Source organism: Lissotriton vulgaris, chromosome 4_1, assembly GCF_964263255.1.
Source record: "Lissotriton vulgaris chromosome 4_1, aLisVul1.2, whole genome shotgun sequence".
Taxonomy (NCBI): domain Eukaryota; kingdom Metazoa; phylum Chordata; class Amphibia; order Caudata; family Salamandridae; genus Lissotriton; species Lissotriton vulgaris.
The window spans coordinates 1,258,468,444-1,258,489,476 of record NC_141691.1 but is presented as its reverse complement, the minus strand read 5'-3'; the positions used below and the strand labels follow the sequence as shown (position 1 = coordinate 1,258,489,476).

The 21,033-nt window shown below is 43.9% G+C and overlaps 1 protein-coding gene across 4 annotated transcripts in view; it reads right to left on the bottom strand.

The window, feature by feature from the left end:
• RIPOR2 (RHO family interacting cell polarization regulator 2) overlaps positions 1–21,033 on the bottom strand; it is a 622,104-nt gene that overhangs the window by 103,084 nt on the left and 497,987 nt on the right. For all 4 annotated transcript variants that reach the window (XM_086965454.1, XM_086965456.1, XM_086965457.1 and 1 more), the window contains one exon: positions 20,154–20,359. In XM_086965454.1, coding sequence (XP_086821580.1) covers positions 20,154–20,359 — 206 coding nt within the window. The remainder of the gene's footprint in view (positions 1–20,153; positions 20,360–21,033) is intronic.

Genomic DNA, 21,033 nt, shown 5'->3' with positions numbered 1-21,033 from the left:
ACCATTAGATGAAATTCTGAGATATGCAAGGTACTGCAGCGATGAGATAGACTCCAAAGCAAAGAAACTTAAAGAGAAACTGATGATGGTGCAGATGCAGTCGGCTGGAAAGGGTGGACAGCGGCAACAGGGAACAGGGACATTAGGAAGGAAGCAAAATAATCAGAATAAAGACGATGAGGAAAAACAGAGACCTAGGGTAGATATTGCGACACTGAAAAAGACGACCAGGTGTCACCAGTGTAACGAGGTGGGGCATTGGAAACGCGAGTGCCCCTATAATATTGAGACTGAAGAACTAGAACCAGAGGAGGACGAGGTCCAGAGCAGTCTGGCGAAGGGGACAACGATACACAAGGGAAAGATTATCAAAGGGGGGACCCCGACTCCTCAAGCCCAGTTCCCTCAACCACCCAGAATTGCGACGGGGGAAAGACCTATAGACAAATGCCACTTTTCGTAGGAGGAGAAGCATGCTATTACGTTGATCCCCTTACGGGACAGCGAGTGAATAGAGAGGAAGATTGTACCCTCGGGGCAGTTTTAGAGGTGGGCCAGAGGGGACCATACGTTGAGGCCGAAGTAGCAGGGTGTCCTACAACCTTCTTAGTAGACACAGGAGCCACTCGATCCACTATAAGATCAGCAGTGGTCCCGGACCTGCCCATGTCAGGGGAAACCATTCAAGTGGTGGGGGTAGCAAACAGAAGTATAACCAGTTCTTTGACGGAGCCAGTATCAGTGAAAATAGGGAAATACAGCGATGAGCATCAGTTTGTGGTCTGTGACTCCAGCCCTGTGTGCCTGTTAGGAAGAGACTTGTTATGCAAACTAAATTGTACAATATACTGCACCCCCCAGGGAGTGGAGGTACTGACTAACGATGATGACGCTGATTTCAAAGTTGCAAATTCAAGGGTGTGTGTGGAGCTGTATCCCACCTTGACGGTGGAAGAGCTTCCATGGGACTTGAGAGGTGCGGTGTCATCTGAAGTGTGGGATTTCACTGGGGAAGAAATAGGACTGATCAAAGGGGTAGAGCCAGTGAAGATCATGGTAAAACCAAATGCTGAGTATCCAAGAACACCCCAATACAAGTTGACCCCGGAGACGATTGCGGGAATAAAGCCTGTGATCGAATCCATGATTAAGCAGGGAATACTGAAGGAAATCGTGGGAAGTCCATGTAACTCCCCGATTATGGGTTTACAGAAGCCTAGTGGGAAGTACAGAATAGTGCAGGACCTTCGAAAGATTAATAACATAGTTGTTTCATGTTGTCCAGTGGTACCGAATCCATCAGTGATATTGTTTCAGATACCATTCCAAGCTGAGTGGTTCACAGTGATAGACCTTTGCCAGGCCTTCTTTTCAATCCCATTAGATGAGGAGAGCCAATATCTTTTCGCTTTTAAGCTGGAGAATCGCGTTTTAACATGGTGTCGTATCCCACAGGGGTATACAGAGAGCCCATCGATTTTTAACCAGCTGTTGAAGAAAAATCTTGAAAGTCTAGTACTGCCACAGAACTCGGTTCTGGTCCAATACATAGACGACCTACTTGTGGCGTCAGTAACTGAGGAAGCTTGCAAAATAGACACCATCACCTTACTGAATCACTTGGCTGAGAACGGACACAAGGTGTCTCCGAGTAAATTACAGTACTGTTTGACAGAAGTACAGTACTTGGGTCACAGAATTGAAAAAGGGAAACGAAAGGTGTCACCGGACAGAATAGAGGCGATCATGAAAATGAATTCGCCCACAACACAGAGAGAAGTCAGGATGTTTTTAGGAATGGTTGGTTATTGCCGGCAGTGGATAGCTAACTTTTCACTGAAGGCAAGACCTTTACAAAAGCTGACGCACAAGGAGGTGAGTGATCTGGTACCATGGGACAAGGATTGTTTGATGGCATTCTTGCAGTTGAGGGAGGACTTATGTCGTGCCCCTGCTCTAGGAATGCCGGATTACGAGAAACCATTCTTACTGTACTGCTGTGAAAGAGAAGGTTGTGCATTGTCAGTTTTGGTCCAAATCCACGGAAATGTCCGTAGACCAGTTGCATACTTCTCGGCTACTTTAGATCCAGTAGCCGCAGCGTTGCCCGGATGTCTCAAATCCGTTGCTGCAACGGGTGTCAGCATTGAGCGTTGTGAGAATATTGTAATGGGACACCAGTTAGTGGTGTATGTGCCTCATTCTGTAGAACTGTTAATGACCAGGACCAAGACACAGCATCTGACCAATAGCAGGCTCACGCGCTATGAGCAAGTCATTCTGGCTGCCGAGAACGTGACCCTCAAAAGATGCTCTGTTTTGAATCCTGCCACTTTGATGCCACTTCCAAATGACATTGATGATGATGTATGTACAGATCATGACTGCCTTGATGTGACTGAACTATGTACCAAACCAAGACCAGATATCGTGGATGAGCCCTTGACTGACCCTGATGAAATATTCTTTGTTGATGGCTCATGCGTAAGAGACGATATTGGTCAGCTGAGAGCAGCTTATGCCGTTTGCACCATTACCGGAGTTGTGGAAGCCGCTTGCCTGGAAGGAGTACACTCCGCTCAGGTAGCTGAAATCATTGCATTGACACGCGCCTGTTTAGCAGGTTACAAAATTCGAGTCACCATTTACACCGATAGCCAGTATGGTTTCGGGGTAGTTCATGACTATGGGCAGTTATGGTCTCAAAGAGGTTACATGACCTCTTCAGGTTCACCTATTCGAAATGGGGAATTTGTTCGACTATTGTTGGAAGCATTACAAGGTCCTGCAGCTATTGCCGTTGTAAAATGCACAGCTCACACTAAAAACACCGATTTTGTGTCACAAGGCAATAGGTATGCCGACGAGGTTGCACGCTACTGTGCAGAACAAGGATATTCTTTTACAGAGGTGGAAGTGAGTGGGACTCAGGAAAGGACCGAATTAACCATGTTGTTGGAAACTGTAGACACTTGGGATGAGTTGAAATGTATACAAGAGAATGCACCTGACTTCGAGAAAAAGACATGGGAAACTGCAGGTTGCACAAAGAGTGAAATGGACTTTTGGGTCTCCGCAGATGGGAGAGCAGTGTTTCCAAACGAACTAGTTAGTCCAATGGCAAGGAGAATACATGGGCCAACACACATAGGTAGAGATGCTATGGTGAGGGTATTCAGGCAGACATGGTACAACCCCAAGTTTAGAGTAGCGGCAGAAGCAGTATGTCAACGTTGCGTGATCTGCCAACAACTGAATGTAGGAAAGAGAACACCAGTCACATTGAGTCACATAGGGAGGTCCGGGGGACCATTCAATAGAATGCAATCAGACTTTATTGAAATGCCAAGGTGTAACCGCCTCAGATACGTCCTGGTGGTTGTCTGCATTTTTTCCAGATGGGTTGAGGCTTACCCCACACGCAGGTGTGACACACTCACAGTAGTAAAATTGTTGCTTAGAGAACTGATACCACGCTTTGGGGTACCGGCCTCTTTGGAATCAGATAGGGGAACACATTTCAACAGCGAAATTGTGAAGATGCTTTGTTCAGCCCTAAATATAGACCAGAAGCTGCACTGTAGTTATCGACCAGAAGCTTCAGGAATTGTGGAACAGATCAACAGCACGATTAAGTCCCGAATTGCCAAAGTTTGTTCATCGACCTCCTTGAGCTGGCCTGATGCACTGCCACTGGTCCTTATGAGCATACGTAGCACACCAGACAGAAGGACAGGTCTCTCTCCACACGAGGTGTTAATGGGGAGGGCTATGAGACTGCCATCAGTTCCAACTACAGCACTGGTGAACATCACAGATGATTTGATCCTGGACTATTGTAAGGGACTCTCTGACGCCATTCATTCTGTGTCTCTTCAGGTGCAGGCCGCTGAAGTTCCATCGTCCCAAGATTTTTGCCACGACCTGTGCCCTGGGGACTGGGTCGTGGTGAAGAAGCACATCAGGAAGAATTGCTTAGACGTGCGCTGGCGTGGGCCCTACCAGATCATACTGGTGACGAACACTGCCGTGAAGTGTGGAGGCTTGCCCAACTGGATCCACGCCTCACACACCCGAAGAGTTCCAGCACCTCCGGAAGAAACAGCTCCTCCCTCGGATGAAAATCCAGCTGAGAACGGAGAATCAACGGAGGAGACCAGTCAAGCTGTAGAGGTGCCAGAAGAAACTGGGAGTGTGTCTGACCAGGCCGAGGACGGTCAATACACCAGCGAAACTGAAGTTGCTACAGAAGGGGAAAGTAGCTGGGAGTACGAATCAGACACTGATCAAGCTGCAAGTGGTCAAGAGTCGAGTGCAAGAACAAGGAGCAGGAGAACAAGGAGTGGAGAGGCTAGCTGGCCGGAAAGAAGGAGAAGGCCAAGCCTGAGAGCAAATCCAGAGAGAACTCTTGTTCCAATTTCTGAAGACTCAGACCTAGACGAAGGTGCAGTGGACTCAGACTCTGAGGGTCCAAGAAGATCAAGAAGGGTACGTGTGCCCTGCAGAAGATACGCCACTCCTGAGTGGACCTACTTGGCGGCAGATGTCTTGGGGACAGAGATCCGGGAGGGTGAGGGAAGTGCAGGTGACCAACCTTGATCCAATCGTAACGGTGGAAGTAAGACTGTTGACACCTGGAATTGAGACCGAGGGGTTGTTAACGTTCACTCTCCCCGTCCCTCTGTATTTAAGCAGGATCAAAGACCTGGTGCTGAACAGATTAGAATTTCCAACTTTGGGTCACCCAGTACCAGAGCACGAAGAAACCATCCTTCGTTTAGAATTACTGGAATATGCCATTAGAGCCGCTGGAATGAGAATCATCGTAGATACCTAAAGGACTTTGTAAATAAACCAGAGAAAGAGGATAACCTAGCGCCTAGTGGAAGAAGAAGAAATTAGGGACATTTCATTTAGTGGACGGAGAAGGGCTAGGGTTGTCTGTTGTTGAAATTAAAGAGACTGAATTGCAAAAAGACTATATCAGCTTCCAAAGTGTGATTAACAGACTGAGAAAGCAGAATGAAAGCAGAGTGAAGAAATAAAAAGAGACTTTTCAGAAAGAAACTACACTGTTTGATATCATGGAGGCCGGTAGATCGAACCGCAAGGCAAAATGCATAGTAAGCACACTTATAGCAGTAGTGATTTCCCTTATAGTCATAGTAGTTACTGTATCATACATAGTGGGACATGCAAGTATAACAAAGGCAACAGATGCAAAGCCTGTAGCGACATCGAGACCTGCTGTTGCTGGTAAAAGGGAGGAGGACAATGTAATTCAGGAGAAAGCGTTGCTGGCAGCAGAGGCCCGTAGGTTACATGTAGATGAGTCACAGGGAAATTTTAAAACAAACGCTTATGCCAAATTGTTATATGAATACATCGACGTCATGGAGGCCAAGGATTGCTATGTCTGCACGCAATTGCCGGCTTCTGTAGATGAAGGCATTCGATATCATCACCTTCCATTGACTTATGGTATTACATGTAGTCTATTGCTTAGTATATTTTATGGACGAGATGGGTTTGAGTATTATTTCTCGAATTATGATTCAGTATTACCAGAGGTCCCGAACTATAAACAGATGAATAAATGGGACTATTACAAGAAGGAAGACAGATTGGCAAAATTCTTCCTTCCTTGGGATACACTGGACACTTCATATGCACGCAGAAACAATCTAACCTGCAAAATATCAGAAATTGAGAAGAAGTTTATAGGGCAAGTTGATGACAGGTACAGAAGACAAAAGATTCTGAAAATGTCAGGACAATGGAAAACAGATTGGACCGAGGAGGAGAAGGCACACAAAAGGAAGGGTAGTAATGGTCCGAAAGTTATGTTTACACAGGAGTAAAACTTACTATGAGAATGTATTCGTAGGTGAAGTCAGTTGTGAACATGCTTTCAGATTAGAATACTATACCAAGGATTTCTTAAAGGGAATGCAAGTGATTCCTAATGTATATTTTGTATGTGGAAGAAATGCCTACGTGAAGCTACCTGACAACTGGTACGGTTCATGTTATTTGGCAATTGTCTTCCCCAAAATATATCATGCCAAGGATTTAGAGATCATAGAGGGAAAAGCTTCAGCAAGGGGAAGAAGAGACGTAGGCGATGCTGAGGTAGTGGGAGATGTATTTGGCGCTATGTTCCCTCTTTTAGGATTGATACTTAATGATGTCAAGATCAGGAGATTGGCTACAGTTGTAGACAGATTGTCTGCAAGTACTGCAAGATCATTAATGTTGGTAGAAGGAGAGATGCAATCGATAAGGGCAATGGTTCTTCAGAATCGTCTTGCTTTAGACATTCTGTTGGCCAAAGAGGGCGGAGTCTGTAAGGCTTTGATGGTCCAGGAATGCTGCACTTACATTCCAGACAATTCAAAACCTCTTGAGAAGGAAATACAGAATATAACCAAGATACACCAAGAGATTGAGGACCTAACAAGGGTGAATGTCTGGGGAAAAAGTAGGTCATGGGATGGGTAAAGTTGGAGGTTGGTTTGCCAATCTCGGGAAGAGTTTTGTCTGGTATATTCTTAAACCTATCATCATAATTGTGATTTGCATAATCATATTGTGGGGTTTAGTGAGACTGTACCAACGGTATAGGTCGAACAGATTGCAAAGGTCTATGAGAGAGCAGGAGCAGAGGTTAGCTGCTATGCAAGATCATCAATACAGGAGTCTGAGGGCTCTGGAAACGGTCAAGAGAGGGAGCCTTGCAACAAGTTCTGTTTAACCCATTCAAATTGGTGTACTAGTGATGACCCCTGGAGGTCATCAAAGGGGGGAACTGAGAGAGCGCAATTTGAATGAAACGTATGAATACGCCATATTTACAAACCAGTTGCATAAAGTTCGCTAAAGTAACTAGAGATATGAGAATATGTATCCGCATTTACTCACGATTGCTTTGCTAAGATATAGAGAGCACATATAGAGTGTGGGCTAATATAGAAATGTGTGGAAATGCTTAGAAATGTTAGATGTGATAATCAGGTTCCACGTTATGTAGCTGCTAAATGAAGAAGGATGTAAATTGTAAAATGAAGAAACGTGCAGACCACATGGCACGGTATAAGAACGAAATGTATAATTGCATCTTTCACGTAACGTGGATTTAATGTTAATCAATGATTTTGCTTATATGCTAAAGGCTATGTTTTATAGAAGTGTTTTTGTATAACCAGAGTGTGGTGTGTTAGCATATTATTTTAAGTTAAGAAATAAGGGTTCACAGGGTACAGGCTACTGCACGTAATTTAGTAGGCCTGGAGAGATAAAGTGTCTTCTTTGATCTGCACGTGTTAGTTAAGAGTCGAGCCTCGTTAAAATAAATTGCCAATGCTGGTCGAAGTTTTATGGCCTAGCCTGATAAGGGGAGCCTGGAATTTGGGGCCCTGCTTCGGAGTGTCTGTTTGCAGGTGCGAGGGGGGTACCAATCAAAGAGCTTGATGAATAGAGCTCTGTTCGAGGAGATAGGCTCGGGTCCGGAGGAGTCTACTGGAATGTCATGGGGGTACCAGCATGCTGGAGACGGAGCCTGGGAAGCAAGGTCAACTTTAACAGACGGCCCAAAGAAGCGAAACTATGGAAAAAACCAGAATCGAGACCACGTGAAATGTGTACGTGGTGGGCGTCTCAGAGGGGCGTTCCACCCATACTGTGATTTTGTATTAGGGACAGCACCCTGGGGAGGAGACAGGGCAGACGGCCTGAGGACCCTAAGAGAGCGGATGGGTAGGCAGAGAGGACATGACTGCTATGCATAGGGTTTCACCTAAGACTAAGAGAAGTGCGTGATCTTCCTTAGAAGTCACCACGGCTGACACCTTTTTAGGTAAAGAACTTGCTAAGTAGGGATGTCATCTAGGCTAGTGTAGGGTCAGTCTAACCTGATTTGTTTCTTTTCTGTAAATGACGCTCAGGATTCATCTTGTGTCTATGATATTTAACCTACTGATTTTTGAATTGGTTTTGGTAGTTTTCTTCTGTCGACTAAGATCTCTCAGAGAGTTCATGTTCATTTTACTGCCTGTGTATCTTTTGAATCTTATATTGAGATGTTTGTACTTGCAACTTATTTTGGCTTTATAATAAATCTTTAAACTTATCCGGAGTAGGTGGTTCTTTGGAGTTGTGTCAATTTGGGCTGGCTTGACCTATGCAGGGTTTGCCTTTTACTCAATGACAGTCAACAATCGATCCAAAAGACTTAAGTGAGATAAGAGTTAGGGGGATCAGATAATTGATAAAAAATCTCACGTTCCCAAGTGCGTAGAAAAAATGTCCGGATCACCTAGCCACAGGTTGGCTAGCGGGCATGAGCACGGCTTAGACCACATAAATATAAAGACATCTGTAAGTGCTTTACTAAATCTCAAAAATGGCTCACAGGAACCAAGCCCTCACTGAAGACTTTCAGTCAATGCATCAGTCTTTGTGCTTCTACAATGATCAACTGTAGTTCAAGTGCCAAAACACCAAAGCAAAATGAAGTACTTTTTACCACTGGGAATCCTCGTAGCAAGTATAGCTCTATTTCAGGAGATGTGTCTAGCCCACTGGCATCTTACAAGTCTGCATATAATGAAACCTCAGTATAATGAGTGAGAAGGAACCTGCCCCCCCCCATCTCATCATCCTCAGTGTCTTGAGTAGCACAGCATGCTTATTGCAATCAATCTGAGCCAGAACCAAAAGATTCATGAATGCTCTGTTGGTACCGGTAGCAGGGAAGGGATATTGGATTGGAGTCCGGTTGTATAACCACTGGTTGCTTCATTTGTGAGTTCATACCGAGACATAGACCTGGACAGGTGAGAAGTCAGTGCTGGGTCTGAGATCAGCTTTGAGATCGGATCATCTAGCGGAGTAGGTAGGAAGGAACTGGCACAGACCTTGGTGCTAGACAAGACGTTCGTGTTAGAGTTTTTGTGGGCCCTGTAACAAGCCCTGCAGGAGCACTCAGGACAGAACCACCAGCGGAAGTCTGCCCAAGACCTCTATAGCTCATAAAGCCCTAAGATGCACCTGAGGGAGCTGGAAGCACATACAAAATCTGCAGCATGGCCTGCAGTGGGGTTGACAACAACCTGAGAAATTCACCAGGACCAACTGCTGGATTGCCTCAGATGTAAGGGAGATCGGAGTGCTTCAATCTGCATCTTGACACCTTCATGCCTTCTCACTAGCTTTCAAATGGCCAGATGGGGGTCAAATCCCACTTGGCATTCTTATGTCTATTTATCACAGGAGTGGCATAGAGAGTGGGACTGCAATCTAGAGTGGGAGTGGGACCTATGCATTCACCACAACCCTTTCTTGCACCCGTTGACAGTTTCATGTCCTGGTACCCGAATGTTAGGAGACATGCCTAGAGCCCAAACACCACAAACACACTTTGTGGAGTCCATGACCGGAACTCTGCTTATTACAGCCTCACATTGTTTGAATCTTGACGTTTTTGGTGGGGACATCATTCCCTAGCACACCATGTTGCAATTTTAAAGCCATCAGAAAACTGGAAAAGTAAGGAGCAGAGTTCTGTATACCCATTGAAGAGTATGAAAAGAAAGGAACTGATGTCAGCGTGCAGATGTGGCCCTTATTTTCGGTTCTGCTCTATAATTTTCGGTTAGCTGTGGAGTCACTACAATGTCACTCAGTGCCACTTGTTGGCAAGCTAGAGCATTGCTGAAAAATTCTCTGGATCCAGTCTGGCGACTAGGAATATTCTAATGTGAGGAATCTGCAGTTAGACATATCCATCTGAAGAAAACCTTTACTTTGAAAAAAAATAACTATAAATTTCCACGCCCAACAACAGATGGAAGGAGTGTGCAAAGCTTGTGATTTACAGCTGCACAAACTTCAACCATACCTTTATCTAAATATATATTTGCCTCTCTTGGAGGTGACTGATTCTTTCCTTCCCTTCTTTTATTTCTTGACTTTACACGTTGATGCTATGTTTTTACTTGTCAAACATTATCACCTGATTCCAGATGATTGTCTTCACCACAGTTTTGCAGGGGTATCTATTTTCTAACAAATGATAAAAAGCTCGAATTGAGTGGTATGGGATATGAGTTGCAGAAGAAAATAGTATATAACAAAAACAACATTTTAATTCATAATATAATCTGGTTCAATTTATCACAGCATGTAAGCCAAAGATTTGTACACCCAGATCGGTGACTGGGGGTGAGTGGTTGAAATGTTTCAGCACTCCGCCCATCATCTTGCTGTGTTTGCTACTAGTGGGCCTGAAGCACTGGTTGTGCGACCCACACAAGTTTCAGACCTGCCACTACAGTGTCTGCACACACGTTTTAACTGCAATGTCACTTACCTTCCCTTTTTTTTACCTGTAAGTCACCTCTAGGGTAGGCCCAAGATGCCTTAGTGGGTAGGGTGCAGTGTATGTTAAAGGTAGGACATGTACTGGTGTAATGACTGGATTTTCTGTTTAGATGGGATCAGCCCCCAGGGGCCCCTATGACCCAGCCAAAACGTACTCACCTTCCGTCCTCAGGACCACCTATCCAGGCACCTGGTACCTACCTGAGGATAGGGAACTCGCAATATACAAGCTCATATTATCAAAAACACCACTAAATCTATAGGGATACTAAGAATACTCACTGATTACTAGGGATATCCATACCCTACACCACACTTATTTACATCAGTTGGTCTCGCGGCCACCCTGACCCAGACCGTTCTACCCTAGGGCAGATCTGACACACAATCTGGTGCGTCTACACACGGGGCTGCAGAACCCAATGCTCCCTTTTCCAAAGCGTTCGCGATCCTGCGAAACCTAAACGTCAGTATCCCTCCTGACGCTCTCATTTATTTTAAGCCACAATCTGGTGGATTTACACGCTGGTCTCCCACCCAGCGCTCTCATTAACGCCGCATATCAACGACGACCACATTCCTATGAACACCTATACATATATATATATATATATTGGGATATTATCTCAGCTGTCTACTCGGGATGAAACTACAATAATAACTTTGAGTGTGGGTCCAGATTATTGTGTATTACCTGCTCTTGGCATCAAAGGTCCACTCACTCCCTATTTATGTGATCACCACTTACCTGATTGGGATTACTCATCCATTCACGTGCCTGGCAATTACCTAGAAGCGCCATTTACCTTCAGTGAACAAGAATAGGGGCTACACACCAGTTGACTGAGTTGTCTCTTGATTTAAGCGCTCCTACCCCCCTTTTTTTGATCCATCAGTGGCTCAACAGCAACTGGCTTGAAGCCAGGATAACTTTATCATGAAAGAACTCAAGCACTGTAGTTATGGGGATGTTTATTATTACACTAATAAAATACACATATACAGATATGTAACTGACAAAGACTATAGGTAGAACACACCGCTTGAAAGAGAAGGATTACACATAACAGGAACACTCCACTGAAAGGAAAAAGATTAGAAAGTGTAAGTGTAACTAATTCAGACTACCTCACCTATTAGAAGGAAGATTTCTCTCTCTGCCTCTGGTGGGATTAGGGCTCTCTCTCTCTGCCTCTGGTGGGATTAGGGCTCTCTCTGTCTCTCCCTCCTTCACCACATCACCACGCCTCTGGTTCAGTTGCTCCAGCTGACAGCCTTCACTGCTTCCTCTCTCCTCATCTTCAGTAATCGTCTGCCTTCTTTCTCCATTCAAGAACTGCACTCTATTCTGCAGCTCCCAGCAGACATCCTCTCTCTCTCTGCAAGCTATTCGGAGCTCCAAGTTGTTCTGGGCTCCCAGCAGTCCTGTGCTCCAAGCTGGTCTGAGCACCACGCTGAACTGCACACCACGCTGCACTGACTTCCAAAACTGAACTGACCTGCACACAAGCTGGAATGAACACTCCTCCTCTCCTGTAGCTCGCTAATATGGATTCCTCTCCCCTCATGGAAATTTCCACAGGAGGGCTGTCTCCTACCGAATTCCTGTGCCAGCTCCCAGGCTTCCACGCAACCGCAGTGCGCCTCTGCATGTTACGTCTGGGCCCAAGAGAAAAACACATTTCTCGGATAAGAAGCAGTCCTAACTGGATTTTCCCTCCAGCACAACAGCCTTAACTGAAAACATTGCCTTTGCCCTAAAAAGCCTCTCTGCTTCCATCAAGATGGAGTCTCTCTAGCTTTAGGCCTGAAAGGGGTGAAATGCTCCTTAGCTCTGTCAGAATACCTACATACACCATACCAATGTGTCTAATATGTCAAAGCCAATAGGCAATAGACAGGTTAAAGTCAAGAATAAAGACATATTAAGCAGCTATCCTCTTCTAGGTCTGGAAAAAGGGCTTAAAAGGGCCAACACAGGCTAAGAATGCCTATACTAGATGCGAGCAAGAATAATGATCTATTATCACTGCTAAATAAAGCCAAAAACCCTGCCATAACAACTGGTGTGTGCTAAATGTCCTGATAATGAAATACTGTGTATTTAATTTTACACTATTGCAAGGACTAGCTCCCCCATAGCCTAACATTGAAGCTGCCATATAACATTCTACAAGTATAATGTTTATTTGGGAAGAGCTAGAGATTTTTAGTTTAGGCTCTATGAACTCATGATTTAATGACACACCTTTTAATAAAGGTGGCTTTTAAACTGTATGTTTGAAAATGACATTTTCTTGTTTAACCATCCTATTTACCTCTGCCTGTTTGTGTATTCACCGTTTAGGAGTGACAGGAGCTGGGGATGTGCATTCACTCTAGACAGTCACAAGGAGCATTGAGGTGTGTCTTGCATTTCCTGGGTGACTCATAGCCAGGCTGAATAGACCTTTCTGCATTTAGAGTGGTGGGAGGAGTTTGCACTAGCACAATGCTATCTCCACCTCATGTAGTGAAGCTGGAACAGGGAGAACAGAGCTGTTTTTTGAGCTCAGAGACCCTGAAAACAAAGACTACAAAGAGAAAATGGGTTCACTTCTTGAATTAGGAGGATCCTGCCAAGAAGAAGATCTGAAGAGCTGCCAGGGGGAGTACTGCCCCTTTGCTGTGTGTTGCTTTGTTTGGTTGGCTTGCAGTTGCTGCTTCCGTCTGTGGGCAGAGAAAAGGACTGAAACATTTGCCCTGCTGAGGTATCCTGCTTAAAGAAGATCTCCAAGGGCTAGATGATGCAGAGCTTGCCTCTTGTTCTGAAGTCTGAGGGACACAAAGACTTCACTTGCAGCATCTTTGAACTCCACTGCTGGGAGTTCTGACCTGTCTTGCGCTGCCAACTCAAGTTCGGGGCCTTAGAGATGTTCTTGCTGCAAAGAACTAAAGAAGTCTGAAAAGCGATGCATCACCCTTCCAGCACCTGCTTTTCCGACGTAGCACCACCGTGAGGGAAGAATGTCCACTCACCACCGCCGTACGGCCGATGAATCAACCCAGCACCTGAGAGCAGTTTAAAAATCCACCGCACTCTGAGTCCAGTGCACCGAAGTTTGAGACCACTGTACCGACTCAGACCCTGCTGTGCGGCTGCAAGAATCGATGAATCATGGGACCCCGGCTGAAGAAATCAACACATCACCTGTTTTGCCGCCTCCACATCGACCTCCAGCTCATCCAGATTTCCACGCATCGCACCTTTGTGGCAAGTTTTTTGACGCAGCACCCGCAGACTAGAACCGCCTGGATTTCGACGCATCACTTGCCCATACAGTCCGGAATTGATGCAACATTCTCCTGCGAGGCAGTAGGACTGACACATCACCTCCCCAAGGGCTCAGGAAGTGAAGCATTGCTGTCTTTACTTATGCTTCTCAACTCTGCACCTGTTTTGTCTTGTGGATTTTGACACATTTGAGGTACTTGTAAAGAAATCCTGCATCCATAGATTTCTATGGACGGAAGTGCTTGAAACCTTTTAAAAATTATTTTTTAAATTGTGCATTTTTGGCGTTTTGGTTTTGTTTGGTTGAGATAAAAAAAAATCTAAACTGGTATGGTGCTCATCTGTAGTGTTTTCATTGTTACTGTGTGTTTGGGTACAAATACTTTACATCTTGCCTTTGTGAAAAGTCTGTCTGCTCGTGCCAAGCTACCAAGGGGGGGAGAAGGGGTTTTCTAGAGTGTGTAACTCCCTTATCCTGACTAGAAGAAATGGTCCCTACTTGTACAGGGTGAAAGCCACTGCCAACTAGAGACCCCGATTTCTATCAAGTACCTATAAATTACACTAGAAAGAAGCAATGTTAACACCCTGCTTTTGCAAATAAAAAAAATAATGCAGTGAGTCCTGTCTGTGACGGTGGGAATTTATTGAACATAGATAAGCTCCTAACCCAGATAATGTCATTTAAAATGCATTTCTATATGGGGATAAACATAGCATGAGTATAGCTACAAAGAAACATGTGTAAGGTTAATAGAAGAACAAAGAAGACGAGGGAAGGGCAAGTATCAGGTTTGGAATTGGAACAAGGCGTCAATTTACCTGGGATCTATCATGTGGAAGGGTTACATGTGGAAACTGTTTGCTTGAAAAGGAGGGCCTTCAGATCCCACCTTAAGTGAAAAAGTCAGAATACTTGGTGGATCTGGCGGGAGAATCGAGGGGGTGTTATGAGATTCTTGGAGCATAGTAGGACAAGATCTGCCATCATCTCATTTTCTCTCTGCATTACTTGTCCAGCAATGCTGCGTTTCTCGCATAAGTGCAGGCTAGAAGGTTGGTACCTGTCTTTTTCTGAGAGAAATACCTTTACTTTGCTGTATATAATCTATGTTCTGAAACCGGGGGTGGTTTCGATGTGGAAACCTTTATGGTTTGGTGTCGTTGAAAAGTCACTAGGGGGAAGCCCTTGAGGTTTATCACTGATAACCCTGCATGCAGACATTCCTGCTGTTTGTTGCTGGTGGTCAGCAAAAACCCATGATCAGGGGTTCGATCATCAGATCCATTTTTGAGATCCAGGAGGGCATTGTGGCAATACAGTCCTTAAGTCAGGTGACTAATTTTCTGAGACAATTTTTAGGTAGAAACTGGATATCAACAGGGTACTCGTGGATCTTAGTAACCTTGTTACCTATGAGTACTCCTAATGCAAAGGTCAAAAAAAGAGAAAATACCTCACAGAAAGTCCTTCAGTGTGCTTTCAGGGGAACTCTGATTACTTTCCAAAATCTATTATATTTTTAATAATTGCCAATATTTAAGAATCTGAGAGTACCTCGCTGTAGTGGAAGAAAATATGGATTTATATGTCCATCCTTGATGCTCCAAGACACTAACTTGTGGGTGTTCTACAGCGCTTAATATATTTTGGTGTATATGAGGCTTTTCCAAAGTTATATGCTTAGGTAATGTCACCCCACCCAGCTGCTCTATATGTACCAGGAGTAAGAGTTAGACTGATTTAAGGCCTTAGGGTTTTGGTAAAGCACTGCACCTCAATTTTCTACCCACTCAGATAATTTTTCCTTTGGAAGGTAGAGGGGGACAGAGAGGTTCCAAGACATATGGATACTCCCAAGTCTTGAATGATGTTAGCAGCTCAACTATGCCCAAGAGACTGCATTCTTAGCCAGTAGAAGTAGGCCTCTTCCTAGAGCTGAATGTTTGTTGAACCCTTTTTAAATCCTTGAATATAGGGGCATGATTATGCATCTAACTAACTGGTGGAAGCCAGATTTGGGACGTGTGCTTAGATTGCACATTTTACATGTGTGGCTATGCTTGTGTGTGTAGGTGACATCTGTGAATATGAAAGAGTGTTGGGAGGGAGGAGTGGTATGGGAGAATATGTGGTTGGTATGGGAGAATATGTGGTTGGTGTGGAGATAAATGAAAGTGGATGGGGTATCCATGTGAACATGAGAAGTGTAGGACATTCTGGGTTTATTGGGGTGATGTACTTTGGTGTTGTGTTGGGCATGCAATACACATGATTCCTCACCATGGTGTTCAGGTGCAGAAGTTCTGGCTGATGACCCTTTCCTAGTCTTAACAGGCCCAAACAAGGGACGTTCTAAACATGCAGCTGCACGTTTTGATATATGTTAATTAGTTGTACACTTTTCTCTCTGGCTTCCTCAATGCACACTTCGGCCTAAAAAAGTCACTGGTTTTAATAATCCTGGAAACATCACTTTACCTGCAAAGCTTTCATTTTATTATTTTAAAAGTATCTGCAGTGTTCCATGTAGTTGAGGAAATGACTCCTTCAAAAATGCCTATTCTGCCCATCACTACGAGTCTGAATCCTGGAATGTGTGTATTTCTGATTGATTGTGTGACAACAGATAATGTCAAACCACACGGATCAGATTTTACACAATTTTAATGTGGAGATCATCAGTCATGGGGCCTTTTCTATTATTTAATATCTACAACAAGGTCACTGATTCCATTCTTTCTAATGTCAGCATGTCACTATGCTGCTGCGACTCCAATGATCATTATGAACTAGTTTTAACAATATAGGCAGTAAACGGATGCACATCATACAAATGGCTCAAATGTAATCGTTAAAATATGGGAACTTTGACTATAGGAAGGCAACCAGATCTGTTGGCTCTAGAACAACGGTCACATAATCTAGGCTATGTTCATCAGGTTAGGTACTTAAAGTTTATATTTGATTTAAAAAAATGTATGGGACCCCAAACCTCAGTGCAAGTCAAGCCTGCAGGATCTAGTAAGATTTCCAAGTACATTAACTGACACTGTGTACTAACAGGAAGCGGGCAAGTTTCACTCTACTGGTCACTTAATGATATAATAAGTTTGTGCTAGACTAGAGAATGTTAATTAGTGCCACTCTAAACTTGTCTTATGTTGGAGACATCTTTGCCTTCTGCCAAAGTGTGTTAAACCTCTGGCCACTCTCCCACTTCTTAAAAGCATGTTTCTCATTCTGCAATGAGTGCTTTAGTGTGTTAATATGTACTATGGTATGTGCATAATAGCAACCTTTCCACTGGGATGAGATGCAAAAGACACTGTATATTAATGGGGTAGGTGGGTTTGGAGGCGATGTAAGGTTGTGTACATTAAGGGAGGATTGACATATTTTAATTACACTATCACATTACAGTTCACAAGTTTACACATTTGTATTGTATAACTTTACACATATTTGAAGTTTGTTAGACACAAGGTGATTATGCGACTAGCTCAGTTTCACAAGATTTCAGTCAACTGCTGAATCTGGTTTAGGACCTGGGAAGAAAATGAATGCAGATAAGAACTTCAGAATTTCTAAAATTAGATGCTCACCAACTAGACCACATTTCCTTTCTACCAGGCCACTAAATTTAAACTATATGAGATAAAATCGTATTGCCAAGATTATGAAAGTACATCAGGAGATCAAAGCTATTTATCGCCAGGGGCTACCTGCTGATGTAGAATTCTCCATAAGCCCCTAATGCTAAAAGCAGCGTCGTTATTGGCTAGGGGGATCTGGGAGTCAGGGTAATTTTTGTGTTGTCAGCGGCCTGGGACAAGGTAAGTCTTTTTTTCTAAACACCTCGCCCCCTCACCACTGTTCCCAACTTGCTGCCACTGAAAACCATACCCATCTGTCGACCTCTCTTTCTCTACCAAGCTCTTTCTACCTCTCTGCATCTTTCTATCTGGCTATCTCGCCTCCCACACTTTATTTTGCATATCTCCATACCTCAGCTATTTCTCCATCTTATTTCTATATCTAAATCCCTTTTATTTGTGTATTTTATAAAGCGCGCAGCTACCCCAACGGGGTATCCCGGCGCTGGTGAGCAGATAGCTGTGGGTACAGAAGAGGAAATCCTAGCAGAAAAGAAAAGTTTTAAGGGATCTGCGAAATTCAGGTTCCGACTGAATCAGGCGGAGGGATAGCGGAAGTTTATTCCAGTGGTTGGTGGCGCATACCTGGAAGGTTTTGCCTCCAGATCTGGCTTTTTTGAATCTGGGAATGACTAATAGCTGTTTGGTATTGGAGCGAAGGGCTTTGGAATGACTATATGGGCGAAGACTAGAAGTAAGGTAGGCTAGTCCTAGGCCTTTGGTAGTCCGAAAAGCCAGGGTCATGGCTTTGAACTCAATCCTTTTCCGGATGGGCAGCCAATGTAGTTTTCGCAGATACGGAGAGATGTGATGTCTAAGTGGAATGCCACAAACCAAACAGGCAGCAACATTTTGAACTATCTGGAGTCTGTGGCACAGTCCTGCTGTCAGGCCAAGATAGAGTCCGTTGGCGTAGTCCAAGTGCGATGTTATGAGCGCCTGGACTATGGTTTTTCAGGTGTTGCTGGGCAGATAGTTTATGAATTTTTTTATCATTTTAATTTTGCAGAAGCAAGCAGCAGAGACTTGTGGACTTGATTGGCGAAGGACAAGCGATTGTCCCATCTAACCCCTAGGTTTCTGACCTTGTCCTTAGGGAAAGGGGCTAGACTCAAGTCTTCCGGCCACCAAAGATTAGAGGCAAGAGTGGAAGGTTGGTTGAAAAAGAGGACCTCGGTCTTACCAGCGTTGAGTCTCAAAGAATTGAGATCCATCCACTTCGCAATATTCCTAAAACATGTTTTTAGGGGGTCGAAAGTTGTGGGAGATGACTCATCATAGGAAAAAATAATCTGGATGTCATCAGCATATGATGTCATTTTGGTTCCCGACTGAGATAACATTTCGGCTAGAGGGGTAAAATAAACATTGAAAAGGAGCGGACTCAACGAGGAGCCCTGCGGGACACCCTACTTGAGTGGCCTAATTGAGGAGGTGTAAGGGGGAGTGTGAACTTGTTGTTTTTGGCCAGAAAGAAATGATGCGATCCAGTTAAGAACTGTGCCCTGGACTCCAATGGATCTCAGCCGTTTCAGGAGGATCGGGTGAGAGACGGTGTCAAATGCTGCGAGAGGTCCAGCAGCACCAACACTGCCCTCAATCCCAGATCAAGAGTCCACTGCACAGAATCGGCCATTTCAATCAGGGCCGACTCTGTGCTGTAGCCTGAACGAAATCCATGCTGAGAGTCGTGAAGAAGGTCCTTGGATTCTATAAAGCTGGCCAGTTGTTGAAGGGAAAGCTTTTCCAGGATCTTGGCCGGGCCAGGGAGTAGGGAAATAGGCCTGTAGTTTCCCGGGATCTCTGCGTCCGCATTGGCTTTTTTCAGTATCGGACTAGGAATGCATGTTTCCATGACTCTGCGTAAATGCCTGAGCTCAGGGAGGCATTCCATATGGAATTGAGATGGGGATTTAGGAATGCTGCTAGAGCTTTATATTGCTTTGCTGGCCACGGATCACTAGGAGACACGGATTTACATTTAAGAAGTTCCTGAAGAGAGAGATCCTCGGATATTTCAGAAAATTCCGCAAAGACTGGAGCCAAGGCGGGATTAGCTAAATGTTCTTCCCCGATATCAAAACAATCCAGATTATGAAAGTACATGCAGGAGATCGAAGCTATTTTTCGCCAAGGGCTACCTCTACTTTACCACTCTTGCTAAACCGGGATACCTTTACCATTTCATTATACTCCTTTCCTGCGCCTCCACTAAATACTCTTACTCCACAGAGTGGGAGGTTACTGTCTAGGCAGAGAAGAGCACAAATAGAAAGAGGAAGGAGGGGAGAAGAAAGGAAAGCGGAGGGAGAAGTAAATGAAAGAAAACTGTCAGATTTCACCGGAATAAATAGTGAAATTCACTGGGGCACTGCTTTGATTTTCATGGTTGCAGTGAGTATCAATTGTGAACGGGGATTTATGTGTGAATGCAAATATCAGTGAACTAAAGCTACCTGTTTCAAGCACTAAGTGCAAGTCTTATTCTAATAATATTCACTAGTCAAGTAAACATCCACCAAATCACCATTTTTTTTTCTGGCTATACTATAAAAAGCCTAGTTAGATTCGAATTACACATACAATTTCAGTCCTAACCAATTAGGGCACCCAAGACACTTTGCAATAATGTGGTACTAGTTGCATTTAGAATTTCATTTTTTAGTTTAATTAAATGGGTTAAAAACATTTTGTGGTTTTTTTTATGAAATGTTTCAAACTTAAGTCTTTTCTACTATGCTATCTCAAACTTTGAGCTTAATACCTATTTTGAAAAACTCATGTATCCTCCTTTTTTTTCCTTTAACATGAGACATTGTACCTTTTGCAGCATTCTGCTTACCTTTTCTCGGAATTGGCTGTTTTCCGCTGCGGCAGAAGTGAGTAGAGTCAGGGCCTGGTTGACGCCACTATTACTGTCGTCCAGCAGTAAAGCCAAGGCTCTTAGGATCTCCTGCCGGGGAGGCAGGCGGCATGTGGCAGATAGCTCGGAAATATTCCGAAGATGAGCTTCATCTCTTGATGACTGGAGAATCTGAACCATGAATGCTGGAGATGCCAAAAAGATCACAAAAACAATAAATAACATCAAGGTTCTGAAAGATCACAAAAATAATAAAGAACATCAAAGTTCGGCTCTCCTGTTCAAGTCAAGTCAAGTCAAAGATCTTTATTCGGATTGAACATCCATAAAAGTACATAAAATCACAACAGTCATCCAACAGTTTTCTTATTTTTTAAAAGGGAGCTAATAATATCACATAGTAAAACCATCTAGATCATCATAATGTGTGTTTGCAAATGACCGCAAGAAAAAATATCAGCAAATTTTAAGTACACAATAAAATACACAATAGTTGAGGGCAGTTACAATTCATGTCTATAATGTGTGCAAAGAGCAACTTCATGTGCAAAAAAGCAATGTGCAAACTAAGCAAAATAAAGTGGAAGACTTTTCAAGCCATGTTCAATGACGCTCTTGAGCGGACAGCAGATTTGAGAAAACAACTGACTCTAAAAATTCCTTCATCAGAGCTCAACCTCAGTAAATCGCCAAAGGCTAAATTAAAATCATGCTGGGCAGTTTTACGAAAATATGGCATTAATAAATGTTTAGTATATTTTACATAAAAGCCACAAAAAAGGCTATGTTTGCCGCCATGGTAACAGGGGCAGGTTATGTTTTCTAAGTTTCTGTTACATCCTATTGGGAAGCATAGTAG